General features: G+C 38.9%; 1 protein-coding gene and 1 long non-coding RNA gene across 4 annotated transcripts in view; one reads left to right on the top strand and one right to left on the bottom strand.

Annotated features, from left to right (window-relative positions):
• The window catches only part of LOC138757373 (uncharacterized), a 30,372-nt gene extending 27,437 nt beyond the window's left edge, over window positions 1–2,935 (bottom strand). Inside the window, exon 1 of the long non-coding RNA XR_011353541.1 lies at window positions 2,843–2,935. This is a non-coding gene — a long non-coding RNA (uncharacterized lncRNA). The remainder of the gene's footprint in view (window positions 1–2,842) is intronic.
• LOC138757372 (palmitoyltransferase ZDHHC2-like) overlaps window positions 1–18,386 on the top strand; it is an 88,960-nt gene that overhangs the window by 37,862 nt on the left and 32,712 nt on the right. For all 3 annotated transcript variants that reach the window (XM_069924573.1, XM_069924572.1, XM_069924574.1), the window contains exons 5-8: window positions 14–83; window positions 5,730–5,762; window positions 7,596–7,716; window positions 17,872–18,004. In XM_069924573.1, the coding sequence (XP_069780674.1) occupies window positions 14–83; window positions 5,730–5,762; window positions 7,596–7,716; window positions 17,872–18,004 (357 nt within the window). The remainder of the gene's footprint in view (window positions 1–13; window positions 84–5,729; window positions 5,763–7,595; window positions 7,717–17,871; window positions 18,005–18,386) is intronic.

Raw genomic sequence — 18,386 nt, 5'->3', positions numbered from 1 at the left:
ATTGTTTTCAAAGCAATTCGATACTGTGACAGATGTCAACTTGTGAAGCCAGATCGCTGTCACCACTGCTCAGTCTGTGACAAGTAAGCATTTATTCATTCTCAATAACATGCCTCACAATTAAGTACACTCATTATTGAATTTACTCAGTTCTGTTACCCATGATTTGTTGTCACTTATAATGGTGTGAACAGAACTTTTTAAGACAGCCACTCTCAATTTTTTTTTCAGCTATGATTCCCCACCCAGGACTCTGCTCAAAGTTTATGGGCCCACTTCCCTGTGAAGCAGTCAAGTTTTGGTTTATTTTGTACTTTTCTCCCACCAACTACATTAAAAAAAACATAAAAATAATATTTGTGTTACATGAGATGAAAAGAAAACCTTTTCTTTTTTCTTTGGCTTGGCTTCACGGATGAAGATTTATGGAGGGGTAATGTCCACGTCAGCTGCAGGCTCGTTTGTGGCTGACAAGTCCGATGCGGGACAGGCAGACACGGTTGCAGCAGTTGCAAGGGAAAATTGGTGGGTTGGGTGTTGGGTTTTTCCTCCTTTGCCTTTTGTCAGTGAGGTGGGCTCTGCGGTCTTCTTCAAAGGAGGTTGCTGCCCGCCGAACTGTGAGGTGCCAAGATGCACGGTTTGAGGCGATATCAGCCCACTGGCGGTGGTCAATGTGGCAGGCACCAAGAGATTTCTTTAGGCAGTCCTTGTACCTCTTCTTTGGTGCACCTCTGTCACGGTGGCCAGTGGAGAGCTCGCCATATAACACGATCTTGGGAAGGCGATGGTCCTCCATTCTGGAGACGTGACCTACCCAGCGCAGTTGGATCTTCAGCAGAGTGGATTCGATGCTGTCGGCCTCTGCCATCTTGAGTACTTCGATGTTAGGGATGAAGTCGCTCCATTGAATGTTGAGGATGGAGCGGAGACAACGCTGGTGGAAGCATTCTAGGAGTCATAGGTGATGCCGGTAGAGGACCCATGATTCAGAGCCGAACAGGAGTGTGGGTATGACAACAGCTCTGTATATGCTAATCTTTGTGAGATTTTTCAGTTGGTTGTGTTTCCAGACTCTTTTGTGTAGTCTTCCAAAGGTGCTATTTGCCTTGGCGAGTCTGTTGTCTCTCTCGTTGTCGATCCTTGCATCTGATGAAATGGTGCAGCCGAGATAGGTAAACTGGTTGACCGTTTTGAGTTTTGTGTGCCCGATGGAAATGTGGGAGGGGCTGGTAGTCATGGTGGGGAGCTGGCTGATGGAGGACCTCAGTTTTCTTCAGGCTGACTTCTTGACCAAACATTTTGGCAGTTTCCGCAAAACAGAACGTCAAGCGCTGAAGAGCTGGCTCTGAATGGGCAACTAAAGCGGCATCGTCTGCAAAGAGTAGTTCACAGACAAGTTGCTCTTGTGTCTTGGTGTGAGCTTGCAGGCGCCTCAGACTGAAGAGACTGCCATCTGTGCGGTACTGGATGTAAACAGCATCTTCATTGTTGAGGTCTTTCATGGCTTGGTTCAGCATCATGCTGAAGAAGATTGAAAAGAGGGTTGGTGCGAGAACGCAGCCTTGCTTCACGCCATTGTTAATGGAGAAGGGTTCAGAGAGCTTATTGCTGTATCTGACCCGACCTTGTTGGTTTTCGTGCAGTTCCTCAACATGGCAAATACTAGAGAAAAGAAAACTAGACTTTTACATAAATGTGCTGAGGGCCCTGGAGTTGGGGGTGTAGGACCCCTGTTTAGAATGACTGTTTTAAAGCAATGCTGAACTGCCAGAATTATAAGAACTTGTAACCTTTTTTCATGCTTGGCGTTCTTCTCAAATTGTCTAATTACATTTTTAATGCTTGGAGCCTTTTCCATTTATCACTGTTCAGATCGACTGAGTGATCTGCCATTTTTGTTAACAGTCTGGTCTTTGGGAGACTACAGTCTTAAGGCAGTGACGTCGCATTTGACAATTGACATAAGGGAGTTAAAGAATGGTATTAAATGTTGACCTTTCTTGCAAAGCACAAACTGTGAAAGGATGAAAAATTTTTTTTGCTATTAGACTATCTCTGCAGCATTATATCAGAGAGAGAGAGAGAGAGAGAGAGAGATGCCTTTTCTAAAATGTTACTGTGTTTGAGTGCGAATATTATGACATCAGTGTTGTAAACAGGCATTTCCCAAATAACATTTTTGATAGAAATTTGACCATCCCAGAGGTAGGGGCAGAATTCCTATTGTTAAAGGATACTTGAGTAGATTAGGGGTCTTGACTTGCTGGTCACTTTCTCTCAATGTACCGTAATTGTAATCATATTTGATTAAATGTAAAGAAATGGCTAAATTTATAAAGTGCCCTTACAATATCCAAAGCTCCAAAGTTCCTTTCAGGTGAAATCATTGGGCCAACGCGGAACTTTGGCGTGAGCGCAGCGTTCGTGGCCTGCAATCGGTATTCTCGCAGACAGCAGCAGCTGTGGCCGTGTTCTACGCAGGATGGCCAACGATTCGATTCGATTGTGATGCTGCTTGGCATCACAAAACATCTTTGTTTTTGGCTCTGGAAATTATTGCTGTATAAATGTATGCACTGTAAAAACCCTGCTATCTGCAGCCTCAAGCAACCGTCAAAAAAAAGTGGAAAATTAAGGAGTCACGTGATGGAGTAGTGGCCAGTCGGGAAAACCTGCCCTCTCTAGAAAAATAGGAAAAGACAAAGCACAACAAAAATAAAATATAAGAAATAGAAGGTAAAATTACAGAGAAGAGAAAGAAGATGGGACCCAAGAAGGAGAAAGTAAAAACAACCGAAAAAAAACTAGAAAAGTCACCGGAGAAGAAAGAACAAGGCCTTACCTGCACAAAGGAACAGTTTGCTGTGGTGGCGTGGAGCGCCTGATCCCCGAGGTTAGTGCCTGCCCTGTGGAGTCGCGGCCTCCCGATCGATGGATAAATCTGGACAAAAGATGAGCAAAAAGAATAAAGTAGCCAAATTTATGGTTACATCAATGCAGGAAATGAAACTATGGATATTTTTCTTTGGCTTGGCTTCGCGGACGAAGATTTATGGAGGGGGTAAAAAGTCCACGTCAGCTACAGGCTCGTTTGTGGCTGACAAGTCCGATGCGGGACAGGCAGACACGATTGCAGCGGTTGCAGGGGAAAATTGGTTGGTTGGGGTTGGGTGTTGGGTTTTTCCTCCTTTGCCTTTTGTCAGTGAGGTGGGCTCTGCGGTCTTCTTCAAAGGAGGTTGCTACCCGCCAAACTGTGAGGCGCCAAGATGCACGGTTTGAGGCGTTATCAGCCCACTGGCGGTGGTCAATGTGGCAGGCACCAAGAGATTTCTTTAGGCAGTCCTTGTACCTTTTCTTTGGTGCACCTCTGTCACGGTGGCCAGTGGAGAGCTCGCCATATAACACGATCTTGGGAAGGCGATGGTCCTCCATTCTGGAGACGTGACCCATCCAGCGCAGCTGGATCTTCAGCAGCGTGGACTCGATGCTGTCGACCTCTGCCATCTCGAGTACTTCGACGTTAGGGATGTAAGCGCTCCAATGGATGTTGAGGATGGAGCGGAGACAATGCTGGTGGAAGCGTTCTAGGAGCCGTAGGTGGTGCCGGTAGAGGACCCATGATTCGGAGCCGAACAGGAGTGTGGGTATGACAACGGCTCTGTATACGCTTATCTTTGTGAGGTTTTTCAGTTGGTTGTTTTTCCAGACTCTTTTGTGTAGTCTTCCAAAGGCGCTATTTGCCTTGGCGAGTCTGTTGTCTATCTCATTGTCGATCCTTGCATCTGATGAAATGGTGCAGCCGAGATAGGTAAACTGGTTGACCGTTTTGAGTTTTGTGTGCCCGATGGAGATGTGGGGGGGCTGGTAGTCATGGTGGGGAGCTGGCTGATGGAGGACCTCAGTTTTCTTCAGGCTGACTTCCAGGCCAAACATTTTGGCAGTTTCCGCAAAGCAGGACGTCAAGCACTGAAGAGCTGGCTCTGAATGGGCAACTAAAGCGGCATCGTCTGCAAAGAGTAGTTCACGGACAAGTTTCTCTTGTGTCTTGGTGTGAGCTTGCAGGCGCCTCAGATTGAAGAGACTGCCATCCGTGCGGTACCGGATGTAAACAGCGTCTTCATTGTTGGGGTCTTTCATGGCTTGGTTCAGCATCATGCTGAAGAAGATTGAAAAGAGGGTTGGTGCGAGAACACAGCCTTGCTTCACGCCATTGTTAATGGAGAAGGGTTCAGAGAGCTCATTGCTGTATCTGACCCGACCTTGTTGGTTTTCGTGCAGTTGGATAATCATGTTGAGGAACTTTGGGGGACATCCGATGCGCTCTAGTATTTGCCAAAGCCCTTTCCTGCTCACGGTGTCGAAGGCTTTGGTGAGGTCAACAAAGGTGATGTAGAGTCCTTTGTTTTGTTCTCTGCACTTTTCTTGGAGGATATATGGAGGAGGCAACGCCCAAGAGAAAAAAAAATATTCTTATTATTCGAGTAGGCACAAAAGATACTCAAGGATTGATATGTTTTTGTTGTCGGCCATATTCAAGGGAGAGTTAGGAAAACTGAGTACTACTATCAGATCATTCACCCCTATTATTATCAATAGTGTGTAACAAATAGATGACACATTTTTCTTGTTTATTTTCTTTTGTGTGAAGACATTGTTTTATGGTTTTATTGTACTTTATATGTTTAATATTTATGGGTTTTGGGGGGGGGAAGAGTGAAGGACGGGAAAGGGGGGAAAAAAGGGAGAAAATGCCACTGTGTAAATTTAATGAGAAACATTTGTACATATTTTGGTTGATATGGTTCACAGTGTGAAAAATTTTAAAAATATTTTTAAAAAGGTGCAATCATTGCAATTATGCATAGAATTCAGTAAAGCAATAAGATAATAATCAGGTAGTTCTTTACCATTTCGGTTGAGGTGTAAATATATATCAGCTTGGTCAAGGTGTTCTTCCAGGTGTGTCTAGATACTGTATTCTGATGGACACCTGATTATTTAACCATGATCTTGAATAGTGGATTAATCAGTGATATTAATTGGTGTATGTTCCCTGTTACAGCAGTAAACCTTTCACATCTGAAAAGGAAAGCTTAAAGCCACAACTAATTTTGGAAACTGAATAATTTGTTAAGTTTGATCCTGAAGGTGGTATATTCAGGAACATGATGAGCAGCAACAAAACACAATGGTTCTTCTCAACTTGATTTGCATGACAACATTCTCCCAAGCGCAATAGACATTGCTGCGGAAGAATGTAGTCAAATACTTCTCATTAATAATTCTGATCTTCTGGACATGTAACAGATCACTTTTTTAATCCACGTGAGTGATCCAAGACTTGTGGTGCTTGTAACAAATTTTATGGAATGCTTAACTGTATTTTGGCTCCTATCGTGAATTCTGTATATGCACAATTATCAAGTTTATCTGAGACTGAGACATGTAAGGAATTGGATTATATAGGAACGTTGATAAGGTACAAGACCACATATAAAATTGAACAAGCTCAAGAGACTATAGGCCAATCTCTGCCTCATTGTTATATTGGACCATTAAAATGCTTTAATTTAGCATCTGCTTTAAGTGCAAGAGTGAACACTTACACGGTGAAGTTCATGCTCCACTAGTGACTGAAATTCCACCTGAACAAAAAATCAAACAAAGGAACTGATTTTTAAAAATGGGGCTTTATAAATATAAATGTAATAATATTTTCTATTCAACAGATGCATTTTAAAGATGGACCATCACTGTCCCTGGTATGTAAATCTTCTGTTGTCACGCTTGTACAAGCTGTTTCATTTAATATTGTAGCTTCAGATAGTATCACAATTTCTCTGAAATTGAGATGTACATATTTAGGGGAGAAGTATTATAAATGGGTCCCCTCTTCTCATGGATGGCCTCTTTCCATTTCGAGACAACAATCTGAACTTCCACGAAAACAATATCCTTCAAATTTTGCAAACCACCTTCCAGTGACCAACTTCTAAAGACCTTTATTATTTTTTTCTTACAAATCAACACCTACCTATCATTACTGCCTAGATGGATGAATCTATCCATCCTAGTTTCTGAGCTTGCTACAGCACAAACAAAGCTATTTAAAGTTTTCTTGACCCATTGGACTGCAACATTGAACTGCAGCAATCTCCTCCAATGCATCTCCTCTGTTGTCCCATTTGAATAGGCTGCACTTGCCTACTTCTTCTCTCAACTATCCTGTTGTAAACAGAAAATGGAATCCACAAATTTCACTGTGACACCACTGTAACCTTTGCAGTTCTGCCAGGATGTATTCTGGGAAAGAGTTGGGATTAGAAAATCTGCAGATACTGGGGTCATGTTAAGTGTAAATTTATATTTTTTCTTCGTGTCATTGTGAAAACATGATATCAAATTACATACCTTCACATTACCCAGATTAAATTTAGACTTGCCAGATCACCTTCTACTTTCTGTAGTCAGATTGCTTGCTCAACCTCTATCCCTGAGAAAATTAAATCCATTTGTCACACATGACACATTCGATTCTCTTGCACTAATTCCATTTGCTCCCTTTACATTCTGACTGAACAAGATTGCTTGAAAAATTGACAACTGATTTGTATGCTGAGCTGAGCCTTGAACTTCACAAATGCCACAATAGAACCCATAGTACAGTACTTCTTAGCTGGTAACATAATCTTGTGTGCATTACTTTGGATATACAATTTTTTCCTGTTTGAAATTTCAGTGACTGCAGGATTGACATTGGGCCGTGGGTGAGAGGAGAAATGGGATGCGGCAGTGGGATGGAATTTTATAATGGTGGAGTCACTCCCTGGATACTATAGGCTGGTGCCCAAGAAATAGAGAATTATATATTTGTGATTGGAGGGAATGGGTGGTACTGTCAAATTGTGGGAAGGTGGGAATGACCAGTTATAGCATGCAGAAGATTGAAAGACAGATGGTGAAGATTTTTGGGGCTAGCTATCTGTTATTTATTATCTGCAGCAGGGAAAAGTGGTCACTGACAGCAAAAGGTCAATAGCACTTTGGAAACCTAGCAGACATGCAGATACATCCACGCACCATGGAGTAATGACAGAATGTGCATATAGGGTTGTTGAAGTTGTCTTACGCAATCTTAAATTTGTAGCCAATGCACAGCCTTCATCCATATGTTTTGAGGAAATTTATTATCTATCTCCTGTTGCTCTTTCCTCCTGGAAGAGAGCACAGAAGGAGTTATTTCTCTTGTGACGGTACATCATGCTATTGCAAGGTTGGAATCAAATCACAAAAAATAAAATATATGTTAGTAATAAAACTGCAGCACTCTACTGTAATTTTACTTTGTTGTCTTTAAAGTATTGTGGTATTGATAAAGAGAAAAAACTGATCCATTACAAATATCTAATGAAACAGTATGTCAGTAACTGTTTATTTTCCAACAACATTGATGTTGAGGATCAGTTTAAGGTCATTGGCCTACTTTACCCCTCATCCATTCTTTCCTTGCATTTCATTCATTTGTTCTTTAGTAAATTCAGCATTCTGATTCTGAAAAAAAAAATCACTAATTATATTATTTTGCTTCTTTCCAGGGTGAACAATTGTGTTGGTTTTTCCAACTACAAGTTTTTCTTCCTTTTCTTGGCTTACTCACTACTGTACTGTGTATTTACCGCAGCAACTGATCTGCAGTACTTTATTAAGTTTTGGATGGTAAGTTTAACATATCTCTAAAGGAATCTCTGAAGGAAATATTGCGAGAATTTGGAGCAGTGCAAAAATCTGCTGACAATTTGCAAAATAATAATTAAATGTAATTTAGAGTGCAAAAGAAAAGGGGTTTGTAGATGACAGCACCAAAATCAAAAGCAGATAAAATTTAGTATTTTTATAACATTTGATGATGAATATTTTATACTGTATACGTATAGTAAACTGAAAATTTTCACACAGCCAACTTCCAGAAATAGCAATGAAAATGAATGTCACATTTTTATTTGACCTTCTGCAATTGTTATTTTATTTATTTATGAAGGTACACTATATGGAAAATAACTTTATAAATATGTCCTATGAGATAATGGTTTGTAGATAAATGGTCCATGAAGACAAAAATCTAGAGACTTCAAAACTTTGAGTTGAGAAATTGTAGAACATGACTTAGTGCTGTAACCTTGACGCTATTATAATCCAGTCCTGAGAGGTAATTCTAATTACCAGTAAAAAAAAAAGAGCCCTGTTATCTACCTCAGTCTTGGGTGAAGAGTATAACCTTGTATCATCATAGATGATCACTTCAGTAAAACCTCCAATCATCTATTTCAGTACATGGGTCCAAATCATGAAAGTCACCTTTGTGGACTGATGAAAGCATCCCTGCTGCTTTCTCAATATCTGACCCTGAGCAAGATTTTTTAAAAAAGAATGGCTATTAAAGAAGGAAAATGTTTATATTAATAAATGTGAATGGATTGTAGTATTTGAATTTCAATACAGCATACACCTTCCAGCCATAGAGACTCTGCCAATCTATAGAACTGGATATATAGTGTTATATTTTCCTCTTTCTCTTTTTTGCTGTTTTCCATTGTACAGCCCACCTGACTTTTGCAGCTGTAAGCAAGATACAGTTGTGCAGAGCTACTGAATTAACAAGGCAAAAGTCACTTAATGCTGTGTCTGGATATAATGTTGACCTTCATTGGTGCAAACCATGCTGTTCTCCTATTGGATTAAGCTTCAGGGCTTCAGAATAAATTTAATGTATTCCTTGATAAATTCTAAGATAATGTGCAACTTTGATCAATATCATTTTAGTCTGTAGATGCTTGTAGCATATCTATGGAGATAGGAAGGAAGTCTTAATAAGAGCCTTCTGAGTGATGAAACATCAAACTTTTTTTAAAATTACTTTTATTTCATTCACCCAGCCTCATAAAGGGGTTTGATGTAACATAAAAAGTAGTTGTGCTAGTTATGATTGGGGGAGATGGTTTGAACTTGTGGTTTCCTGTAATGGAGCTTTTTGGGGCCATGTAAAGGGCTAAGTAAGAAAACTCCTTTTATGGTTTAAAAAATAAAATATAATTTCCTTTCATAACTCTTTCCTTTAAGAAGCATTTTGACCAAAAAATAACCCCACACTTCAGATGAACATTTGAAAATAGGAATGTAGTTTTTGTGATTTTTGGATATATATGGATCCTTGTGCAGGAAATGACCAATTGGTCAATTGAAACTACTCCATCTTGATCTTGTATACTTTAAAAACAAGATATTGTAAATAATGTGCTATCGACATGAAATTTTGTTCTTTTTCCCCATGCCAATGACATTCTGAATAGTAGTTAGAAGTATGGTTTTAAATGCCTTTACGCTACAAAACATATCTACTACTTGTGACTGGTTTTATTTCCATTTTCTCCTAACTCTTTCTTTCAACCTTCTCCTTTTCACATACACAAACCAATAGTATTATTTCAAAGAGCAGGAACTTCTTCCCAGTGTCCTGACCATTAGTTTCCTACACACCTATGAATCGAGGCAGACCATAGTCACATTGCTGTTGTGGAAGCTTGCTGTTCACAAATTGGCTGCTAATTTTTCTCCTGTGCAGCAATAACAACACTGTAAACTCTATTTCCATGACTAAAAGGCATGTTTTAGCAGCTGTGGTTGCGAAAGGTGCTCTATAAACACAAGCAGTTTTCAATGGTGACATAAGTATGGCACTTTCTTTGGTTATTTCATAATTTGTTTATTTTATTAATTCTAACTTGTTCTATTTTTATTGATTTCCTCCATCCACTTTCACCTCTTTTGATGACGTCCCACTTTTCAAGGATGGATTTCTAATTAACCGCCTGAAGGAATATTGGGTAGGAATCCAAATTCTTGATCGGCCCCATTTCCCTGATGGAAATTGATTAGTTATTAACATTTTTAACATATTCCCCTTTTGATTTACAATTTTGCAGGAAACTTATTGGGGGAAAAAAAAAATCATCTTCTGCCTCCTTTGGTAATGTTGAAATGAAGCATTGTCGTGCTTGTATTATCGTATCGCTGCATCTGTAACTCAGTTGTTCTATCCCAATACTATTTTTTTGTTTCTGATGGCTTTAGTGTCTCCTTGCATGTGTTAGTTTCAAACATTTTACAGTTAGAGGGTCTTCTTAAACCAAGTTATGTCACCAAGTGCTCAGTTGTTGTGAGGACTTCATTTAGAGTCCAAGCAAGAAATCTTGTGGATATGCAGTCTAAGCTTTGAATTATAACAAAAAAAAACAATCTACAGAGGAAGTCTGAGTAGCATCGGGGAGAGATAAAGAATGGTCGATATTTTGGGTCAGAGCATTTCAAGAGCATAACTTGATGAAGGGTTCCGATCTGAAATGTCAACCATTCTTCTATTGATGCTACTGGATTTTCTGAGCTCCTCCAGCAGATTGTTTATTTTTGTTCCAGATTCCAGCATCTGTAGTCTCTTGTGTCACCAACTACAACCTATATTTATAACACATTCCAAGTGTCTACACAGTTCAAATCCTGATGCCATGTCGGGACCTCACACCTACGTGTGATTTGTGTAAACCCTGTCACCATTGGTGACTCACCCGAGGCTAGACTCAGGTGTCCAGACAAGCCTGCACAAGCCAGCCAATCGAGAACAAGGACAACTTCAAAGTCAGGTGCAAGATGCAGCTAACATCCAACACAGGTTTTGATTGGTTAGTTTGGACTGTAAGAGAGCTGGTCTAATAAATGAAGGACCCAATGTGTCTTGCTCAGCTTAATGACTTTTTATTTGTTCTGTTATGAGATTCACTAACTCTTACAATCATATATACTTGGCAAATTCCACATGTCTCCCTGACAGCAATCTGAAATTGAACATTATTTACAACCTTGATGTCTATTTAATCCTGCACTGTGCTTCACATCACACATCCTCACCATTTATTTGGACCTGAATATTGTTATGTAGGCCACACTGTAATATTGCCCAACTCTGTCTTTGTCTCAATTTATTCATGCCTCTCTCACCTCTGGTCATGACCATTCCAATACACTCTAGACGAGCCCTCTACCTTCTACCCTCAATAAATATGAAGCTCACTAATGCTTCATAGTTCTCATCTAATTTTCAGTATGAGTCTCAGTGTGTCTTAGTGGTTGCTGACGTTGAAATTTTCACCCTTGTTTTCAGATTTTTACATACTTCCCCATTTCTGTTACCTTTCACGAGTCTCACAATCTCCGTTTCCATCTGGAGTGAAATAAGAAAGTCTGCAAATGCTTTGTTCCTCCAATTCTGGCACTCTGAGCATCCCGGAATTTAAATATCCTAACTTAAACGGGTATAGAAGATTTAAATTTAAGTGCTGCTTCAAGTCTGAATACCTTTTAAACATCTGCAGTCAACCAGATCATGGCTAAGATTCAATATTAACAATTTTCCCACCCTACCTCCATATGGCTACATTGTCCTAGTTTCCAGAAATCTAACTATCAGATTTGAATATAGTCATCTGGGGTAGGGAATTCCAAAGATTCTAACACTCTGAAGAAATATCTCCTCATGCCAATCCTGAACAACTGTTCCCTTGTCTTGAGATCTTGATCTTTAGATTAAGATGCTCTAGCCAAGGTAAATGCCCCTATTGTAAAAATCAATGAAGAAATTTGAATGGTCAATAATATCCCCTCTTCTCCCTTTGAATACAGAACCCGTAGTACTTGCTGTCTTCACAAGCAAGTCCTCACATCTCTGCCTTCAGTCTAGTGAATCTTCATTGCAGCCCATAGCAATGATGTCTCCTAGAATCATAATCTGTTCAAAGGAAACTATGAATACCAAGACCATGCATAGTCCTTCATGAATAGTCTTATGGAAGCAAAGATGCATAAATTTAGAGTGTCCCAGGTGTTACAAGCCTAGAGGACCCCAAAACCCAGCAGCAATAGGATATTCACCAAGACAAATGTTTACTTAAACAAAAGTTGCTTTAATTATCTTTAAGCATGAAAACAGAATCACACTTTAACTTATCACTATTAACTAACTTAACATAACCCCTTTCTAATTCCAAGCACATGTTTATGTAATGTGCATGCAAGTTCAGAAAAGTTCTTTGATTCACAGTCCAATTTCACTTCTCATTCCTCCAAGTTCACTGTTTGCAGAATTTAACATTTATGAAGTTCACCAGGCTTTGGTGCTAGAAAGGTAAATGGTTACTTCTAAGGAAGGTTCTTGTCGGTTTTCAGAGAGAGATTTGTTGTTTGCTGGACACCCACAACTGATTCCTTGGAACCAACCACTTCAGTGTCTTACCGAAGAAACTGGTTCTCCCAAAAATATATCTATAATCTGTCACATAGGCTTGATCAACATTTGGTTAGGGTTGGTACCATGTTAGAATGTAGTATTGTTGATCATGATGCCAAACTGAGCTAATCCCATCTGCATATATGTAGTCTCTATCCCTCTGTTTCATGTCTAAATATTCTTTTATTTGAATATTTTATTTAACATTTTTAACCATGCATTCAAATATATTTCAAAATACATATATAATAATCTATAGAATATTAAATACATGATGATAATACCCCAACACCCCCTCCCCCACCTCCTAAGTCCCAATTAAAAATATAGAAAAGAAAGTACAGTGAAGTGTTAGAATTTAAAAAAAAAAGAAAAACAGGATAAAGAATGAGAATGAAACTGCTGAAATTGTTAAATTTCATCTAGTCTAAAATTCATATCTATTTTATCATTAATGGGATTCCACGCAGATCTTGGAGGCTAACAAGAAAATTTAGAAATCTAAAAAAATTAAAATTTAATCCTCTTTTTTGTAGATGTGGACACCAAATTTGTGAAATAGATCATATTTCTTCCTTAAATTATATGTCATTTTCATGAGGGGAACACAACTGTACATTTTCCCTTTCCCCATTCAGAATTCCAAGCAACTGCCATACACTTTCTGGCAACTGATAATGCGATTTTAACAAATTCCATCTGATAGCTAGTTAATTTCACTTTAGGTCTTATCCCTGTAATGTTACCTAATAAAAAAATTCTGGATTTTGTGGAAATTGGACTCCTGTAATTTGTTCAAAAAAAATTCCTAACTCCAGCCAAAAGTCTTACTTTATCACAAGACCATGATGAATGTAAAAAAAACGTTCCCACCTCTTCGCCACATTTAAAACACTGATCTGATAAATCTGATTTCAATTTATTTAATTTCTGTGGTGTGAGATATAGCTGATGTAAAAAATTACATTATACCAGTCTATTAACTTACATTTATTGTATTAGTCATACAGTCTCAACATAAATCAACCCAATTCTTCTCATCTATTATCATATTTAAGTCTGACTCCCATCTTTATCTAGATTTATGAATCCCTGGTTTAGGGCCCCCCACTTGAAGTAAGTGATAAATTGCTGAGATAATTTTTTTGTATTTCCCTTTCTTATTAGGGTCTTCTTATCACTACTCTTTGGTAAATGCATTTTTGGACCCAGCTTTATCATTCAAGTATGCTCTGATTTGAAAATAGCAAAATATCATATTATTAAGAATACCATATTTATTCTTAAATTGTTCAAATGATATCAATTGCCCTTGCTCATAACAGTCTTCGATATATCTATAAATTTACGAGACCAAATTTCAAAAATGTGATTATCTCATTGTGCAAGGAATTAATCTATTATGAATCAGAGAATCTCTTTCAGCAGTCACTAATTTTACATCCCATTTTTATATGCATGTCTAAATACTTAAAGTATTTTTGTTTTTTTTTCTATCACCTCCTATGGCAACATGTTTCGGGGACCTAAGGCAACTGCCACGCTCTTTGAGCAGAACGGTTAGCGAAGTGGTTAGCGCAACCCTATTACAGTGCGAACAACATGGGTTTGAATCCAACACCATCAACACTGTCCCCTTGTCTTGCCTGGATTTTCTTTAGGTGCTCCAGTTTCCTCCCAATCTTCAAAATGAACAGGGGTTGTAGGTTAATTGGGGTATTTGGGCAAAATGGGCTCGTGGTTCAGAAGAGTCGATACCATGCTGAATATCTAAATTTCAATTTAAAACTGTTTTGCAAATCTCCATTATATGTTTCCCTAACATTTCCACTCTGGGGGAGAGGAAAAAAAAATATCTACCCTATCAATGTCTTACATATGTCTATAGGTGTTGCTAAATCTCGCAATGGAACAAAGAATAAACACTATTAACCTAAGCAAGTCACGTTATGTCTTTAGTTTATAGTCACATTTGCAGGAAGGTAGGACATTGTGGAGAATTATCTTCTGAGTCAGTATGGATGGAGGTCAGAAACAGGAAGGGAGCAATCAATATTGGGATTATTCTATAACCCCACCACCACCACTATGAGAAGCAGGTATGTCGGCAGATTTTAGAAAGGTGCAAAAGTAACAAGGTTATCATCATGGGTAACTTCAACTTCCCTAATATTGACTGTTTAGTACAAAAAGTTTAGATAGGCAGAACTTGGTATGTCTAAGAAGGATTCTTGACACAGTATAGGGGCAGGCTGACTAGAAGAGAGGCCATTACTGTATCTAGTATTGGGCAATGAACCTGGTCAGGTGACAAACCTCTGGTCAGGTGGCAAACCTCTTGGTGGGTGAATGTTTCGGAGGTGGTCAGCACTGTTCCTTGATATTTAGTGCAGCCGTGGACAAGGATCAGAGTAGAAGATATTGGAAAGTTTTCAATTGGAGGAAAGCTAATTGTGATAGCATTAGGCATGAACTTGGGAGTGTTATTTGGGAGCAGATGTTCTCAAGAAAAATGCACAGCAGAAATGTTGAGATTGTTTAGGAACCATTTGCATGGGGTTTTGGATAGGTTTGGCCCACTGAGAGAAAAAGGATGGTTGGGTAATAGAACCATGGTTGTCAAGAAAGGTAGAACATTTCAACAAAAAAAAAGAAAGCATGCTTAAGGTTTAGGAAGCAGAAATCAGGCAGGGCCCACAAGAATTATAAGGTAGCCAGGAAGAAACTTAAGAAGGGATTTAGGAGAGCTAAAAGGACATGAGGCCTTGGCAGATTGGATTAAGGAAAAACCTAAGGCATTCTACACGCATGTGAAAAAACAGGAGGATGACTCGAGGGAGGGTAGGACTGCTCAGGGACAAAAGGGAAAACATGCCAGGAAGCAGTGTTGATTGATTGTAGAACAGGATAATGTGCTGGAGCACGTCGAGATTAAGAAAGAGGTAGCGTTGGAGCATCTGTGAAATATAGAAAAATGCACACAAGTGGATTTGGAGAAAGGAATGACTAGGGACCAGAATCCAGGTGCCCAAGATTACTATGGGAAGTGAGAGAAGAGATTGCTGGAGCTTTGATGATCTTTGTGTCCTCCCTGGCCACAGGAGTGGTACCAGAGGATTGGAAGATGGCAAATATTCCTTGTTCAAGAAAGTTAATAGGGAAATTTCTGGTTATTATAGATCAGTGAATCTTGCTTCATTGGTGAGTAAACTATTGTAGAGGATCCTTGGGGTCAGGATTTATGAGCATTTGGAGAAGCATACCCCTTCTACACAGCAATCCCACTTAATTGGTGTGTGAATAACCCATCTTTAAAGCCAGCTTGGGTTATTCACTGAACCAAGACAAGCCGGCTCAGTGCACCTTCTACAGTACACCTGTAGAAGTTTATTAAGTCTTTGGTGACCTACTAAATCTCCTCTGACACCTCAGAAAGTATAACCGCTGGCAAGCCTTCTTTGTGATTGCATCATCTTGAAGGCTCCAGGACAGATCTTCCAAGATGCTGAGGTTCTTGACCCTCTCCACTACTGAGCCCTCAATGAGGACTGGGTCATGTTCCCCTGGCTTCCTTTTGAAGTCCACAATCATCTCCTTGGTTTTGCAAGGTTGTTGCTACACCATTCAACAAGCTGATCTGTCTCCCTCCTATATACCTTCTCATTCCCTTTTGTGATTCTGTCGACAACTGTGGTGTCATTGGCAAACTTGAAGATAGCATTGGAATTGAGCCTGACCACATTGTCATGGGTGTATAATAAGTAGTGGGCTAAGCATGCATCCTTGGGGTGTGCCTACATTGATAATCAGTGAGGAGGAGACGTTGCTTCCAATTCGTACTGACTGTGGTCTTCCGATGAGAAAGTCAAGAATCAAAGTGCAGAGGTGGGTACAGAGGCGGAAAGTTTGTAGCTTCTTAACCAGCACTGAGGAAATAATGGTATTGAAGGCCGAGCTGTAGTCGATGAAGAGCAGCCATATGTATGGATTGCTGTTTTCGAGGTGATCCAGAGCTGAGTGGAGAACCAGCGATATTTCATCTCCTGTGGAGCGATTGTGATGATAGGCGAATTGCAGTGGATCCAGATCTTTGTTTAGTTACATGTTAATTCTGGCCATGACCAGCCTCTCAAAGCATTTAATCACAGTGGAAGTTAGTGCAACTGAGCGATAGTTGTTGAAGCAGTTGTTCCTCCAATTTGCAGGTGATTCAGAGAAGTGTTCTTGTACAGTGACTGAATCCAATGATATTGAAAGAGCAGTGTAATATATATAGATGGCTTGGTTAAGGTTTAACCAATTTCAGCAATTTTACATTAATTCTCATTCTTGGATTCTGTATCAACCAATCTACTAATTTCAATATCTTTCAAAAGAAAGCACAAGTAAGTCGGACTAAATTGTTACTTTTCTAAAAGGACGATTGAGAATATGTTTTTCATCATTGTGGAAACAACCCTACTGTGGTCATGGCAGTGCTGACATTTAGGTTTGACCCTACTAATTGCAGTACATCTGATTTTGGGTTTCTCACTTTTAATTGCAATTACCCATTTAGAAGGGTGCAAGGATGGATCAATAAGGGCTATGGTAACACTTGCAAGTTTACATCATGAAGAAGACTGGTGAACAATCTAATTAAGCTATTTGATTTTTTTTTTAGTCTGGCAGAGTCAGAACTCTTTTTAATATTTAAAAAATTCCATACTTTTAATTAATAAACTTACATAGGCAAATATTAATTAAATTTACAAAATATTAATTAAATCCCTCCCTATACCCCCCTCCCACTTAAAAACCATATAAGATATAAATGTAATATATAGTTATATAAAATATAGAAAAAGATGAATGAGAAAAATAATTTTCTGGCTTGCACAAAGGATACATTGGGATCTTACAATTTTAGGGAAGAAAATTATAGCACGTCTTAAGAGGTCGGAAGTACAGTTTTCCATATTCACCCCAAAACTTTGCATCTACGGGCTCCAAATTTGTAAAAAAAAAGTAGCATATTTATTTAAGTTAAATTATCATTTTATCAAGTGAAATTTATCAAAATAGCATTAGCATTGGAAAGAAAGTGTATTGCAGTGACTTGGAAATCAAATACACATTTGAGTATGGCAAGATGAAAGACAGAAATTCAAAGTCGAATTCCTTTGGAGAAAATTACATATAATTTCAGAAATAAATATCCTACCTTTTTACAAATTCAGAACTAGATTCTTGACCAATCAGGACTGGAAGCAGAAGGCAGATTTTTTTCTCAATAATAATAAGGGAAATCTGAAACTTTCACACTCCCATCTAAAGGATACAACTGAAAAATTCAAGAGCTGTCATTGGTTATTTGAGTTTATGGATCATTGGACAATTGGTGGAAGTTTGAGTACAGATTGGTGTTGATATAGTGGAATGGCCAAGTCTTGGAATAGATGGGGGGGATTAAAACAGATGTGGTTTTGTAATATATAGCCTCACAAATATCTTTTGCATTTCTTGCATATTACCTTTTTCCTTTTTTTCTTCCCTAGAATGGCCTACCAGATACCCAGGCCAAATTCCACATCATGTTCCTGTTCTTTGCAGCTGCAATGTTTTCCATCAGCCTGTCATCTCTGTTTGGCTATCACTGTTGGTTAGTCAGTAAAAACAGGTCTACATTAGGTAAGATGGAATTTCTCCATAAAGTGTTTGTTGGTGTTGAATTGTTAATTAATTAGGTTTGCGCAAGATTGCTTATTCTACAACAAAGAAATCTGAGGCAACCTCAGAATATCTGTGTGGTATTGTCATTTGATAGATGCAGAAATATTTTGAAAAATAACATGGCCATTACTCAGTCAGATGTTTGGGGTCTTTGTATCAATGTCGAAGAGAATCCTAAATATGTAAAACTTCTTTTGCAACCTGGTATCTATCACAAGTTCTCTTCCTGCCAGACATCTCATTCACCAAGCTCCTGCAATGACTTAAAACTTGTCAGTAAAGATGGAACATTATGAAGACCAAATGGTTTCTATGCCATTACAGTTCCTTCAACAGTTCC

The sequence above is a fragment of the Narcine bancroftii genome, chromosome 3 (assembly GCF_036971445.1).
Source record: "Narcine bancroftii isolate sNarBan1 chromosome 3, sNarBan1.hap1, whole genome shotgun sequence".
Lineage (NCBI taxonomy): Eukaryota > Metazoa > Chordata > Chondrichthyes > Torpediniformes > Narcinidae > Narcine > Narcine bancroftii.
This window is presented reverse-complemented; position numbering and strand designations above follow the sequence as displayed.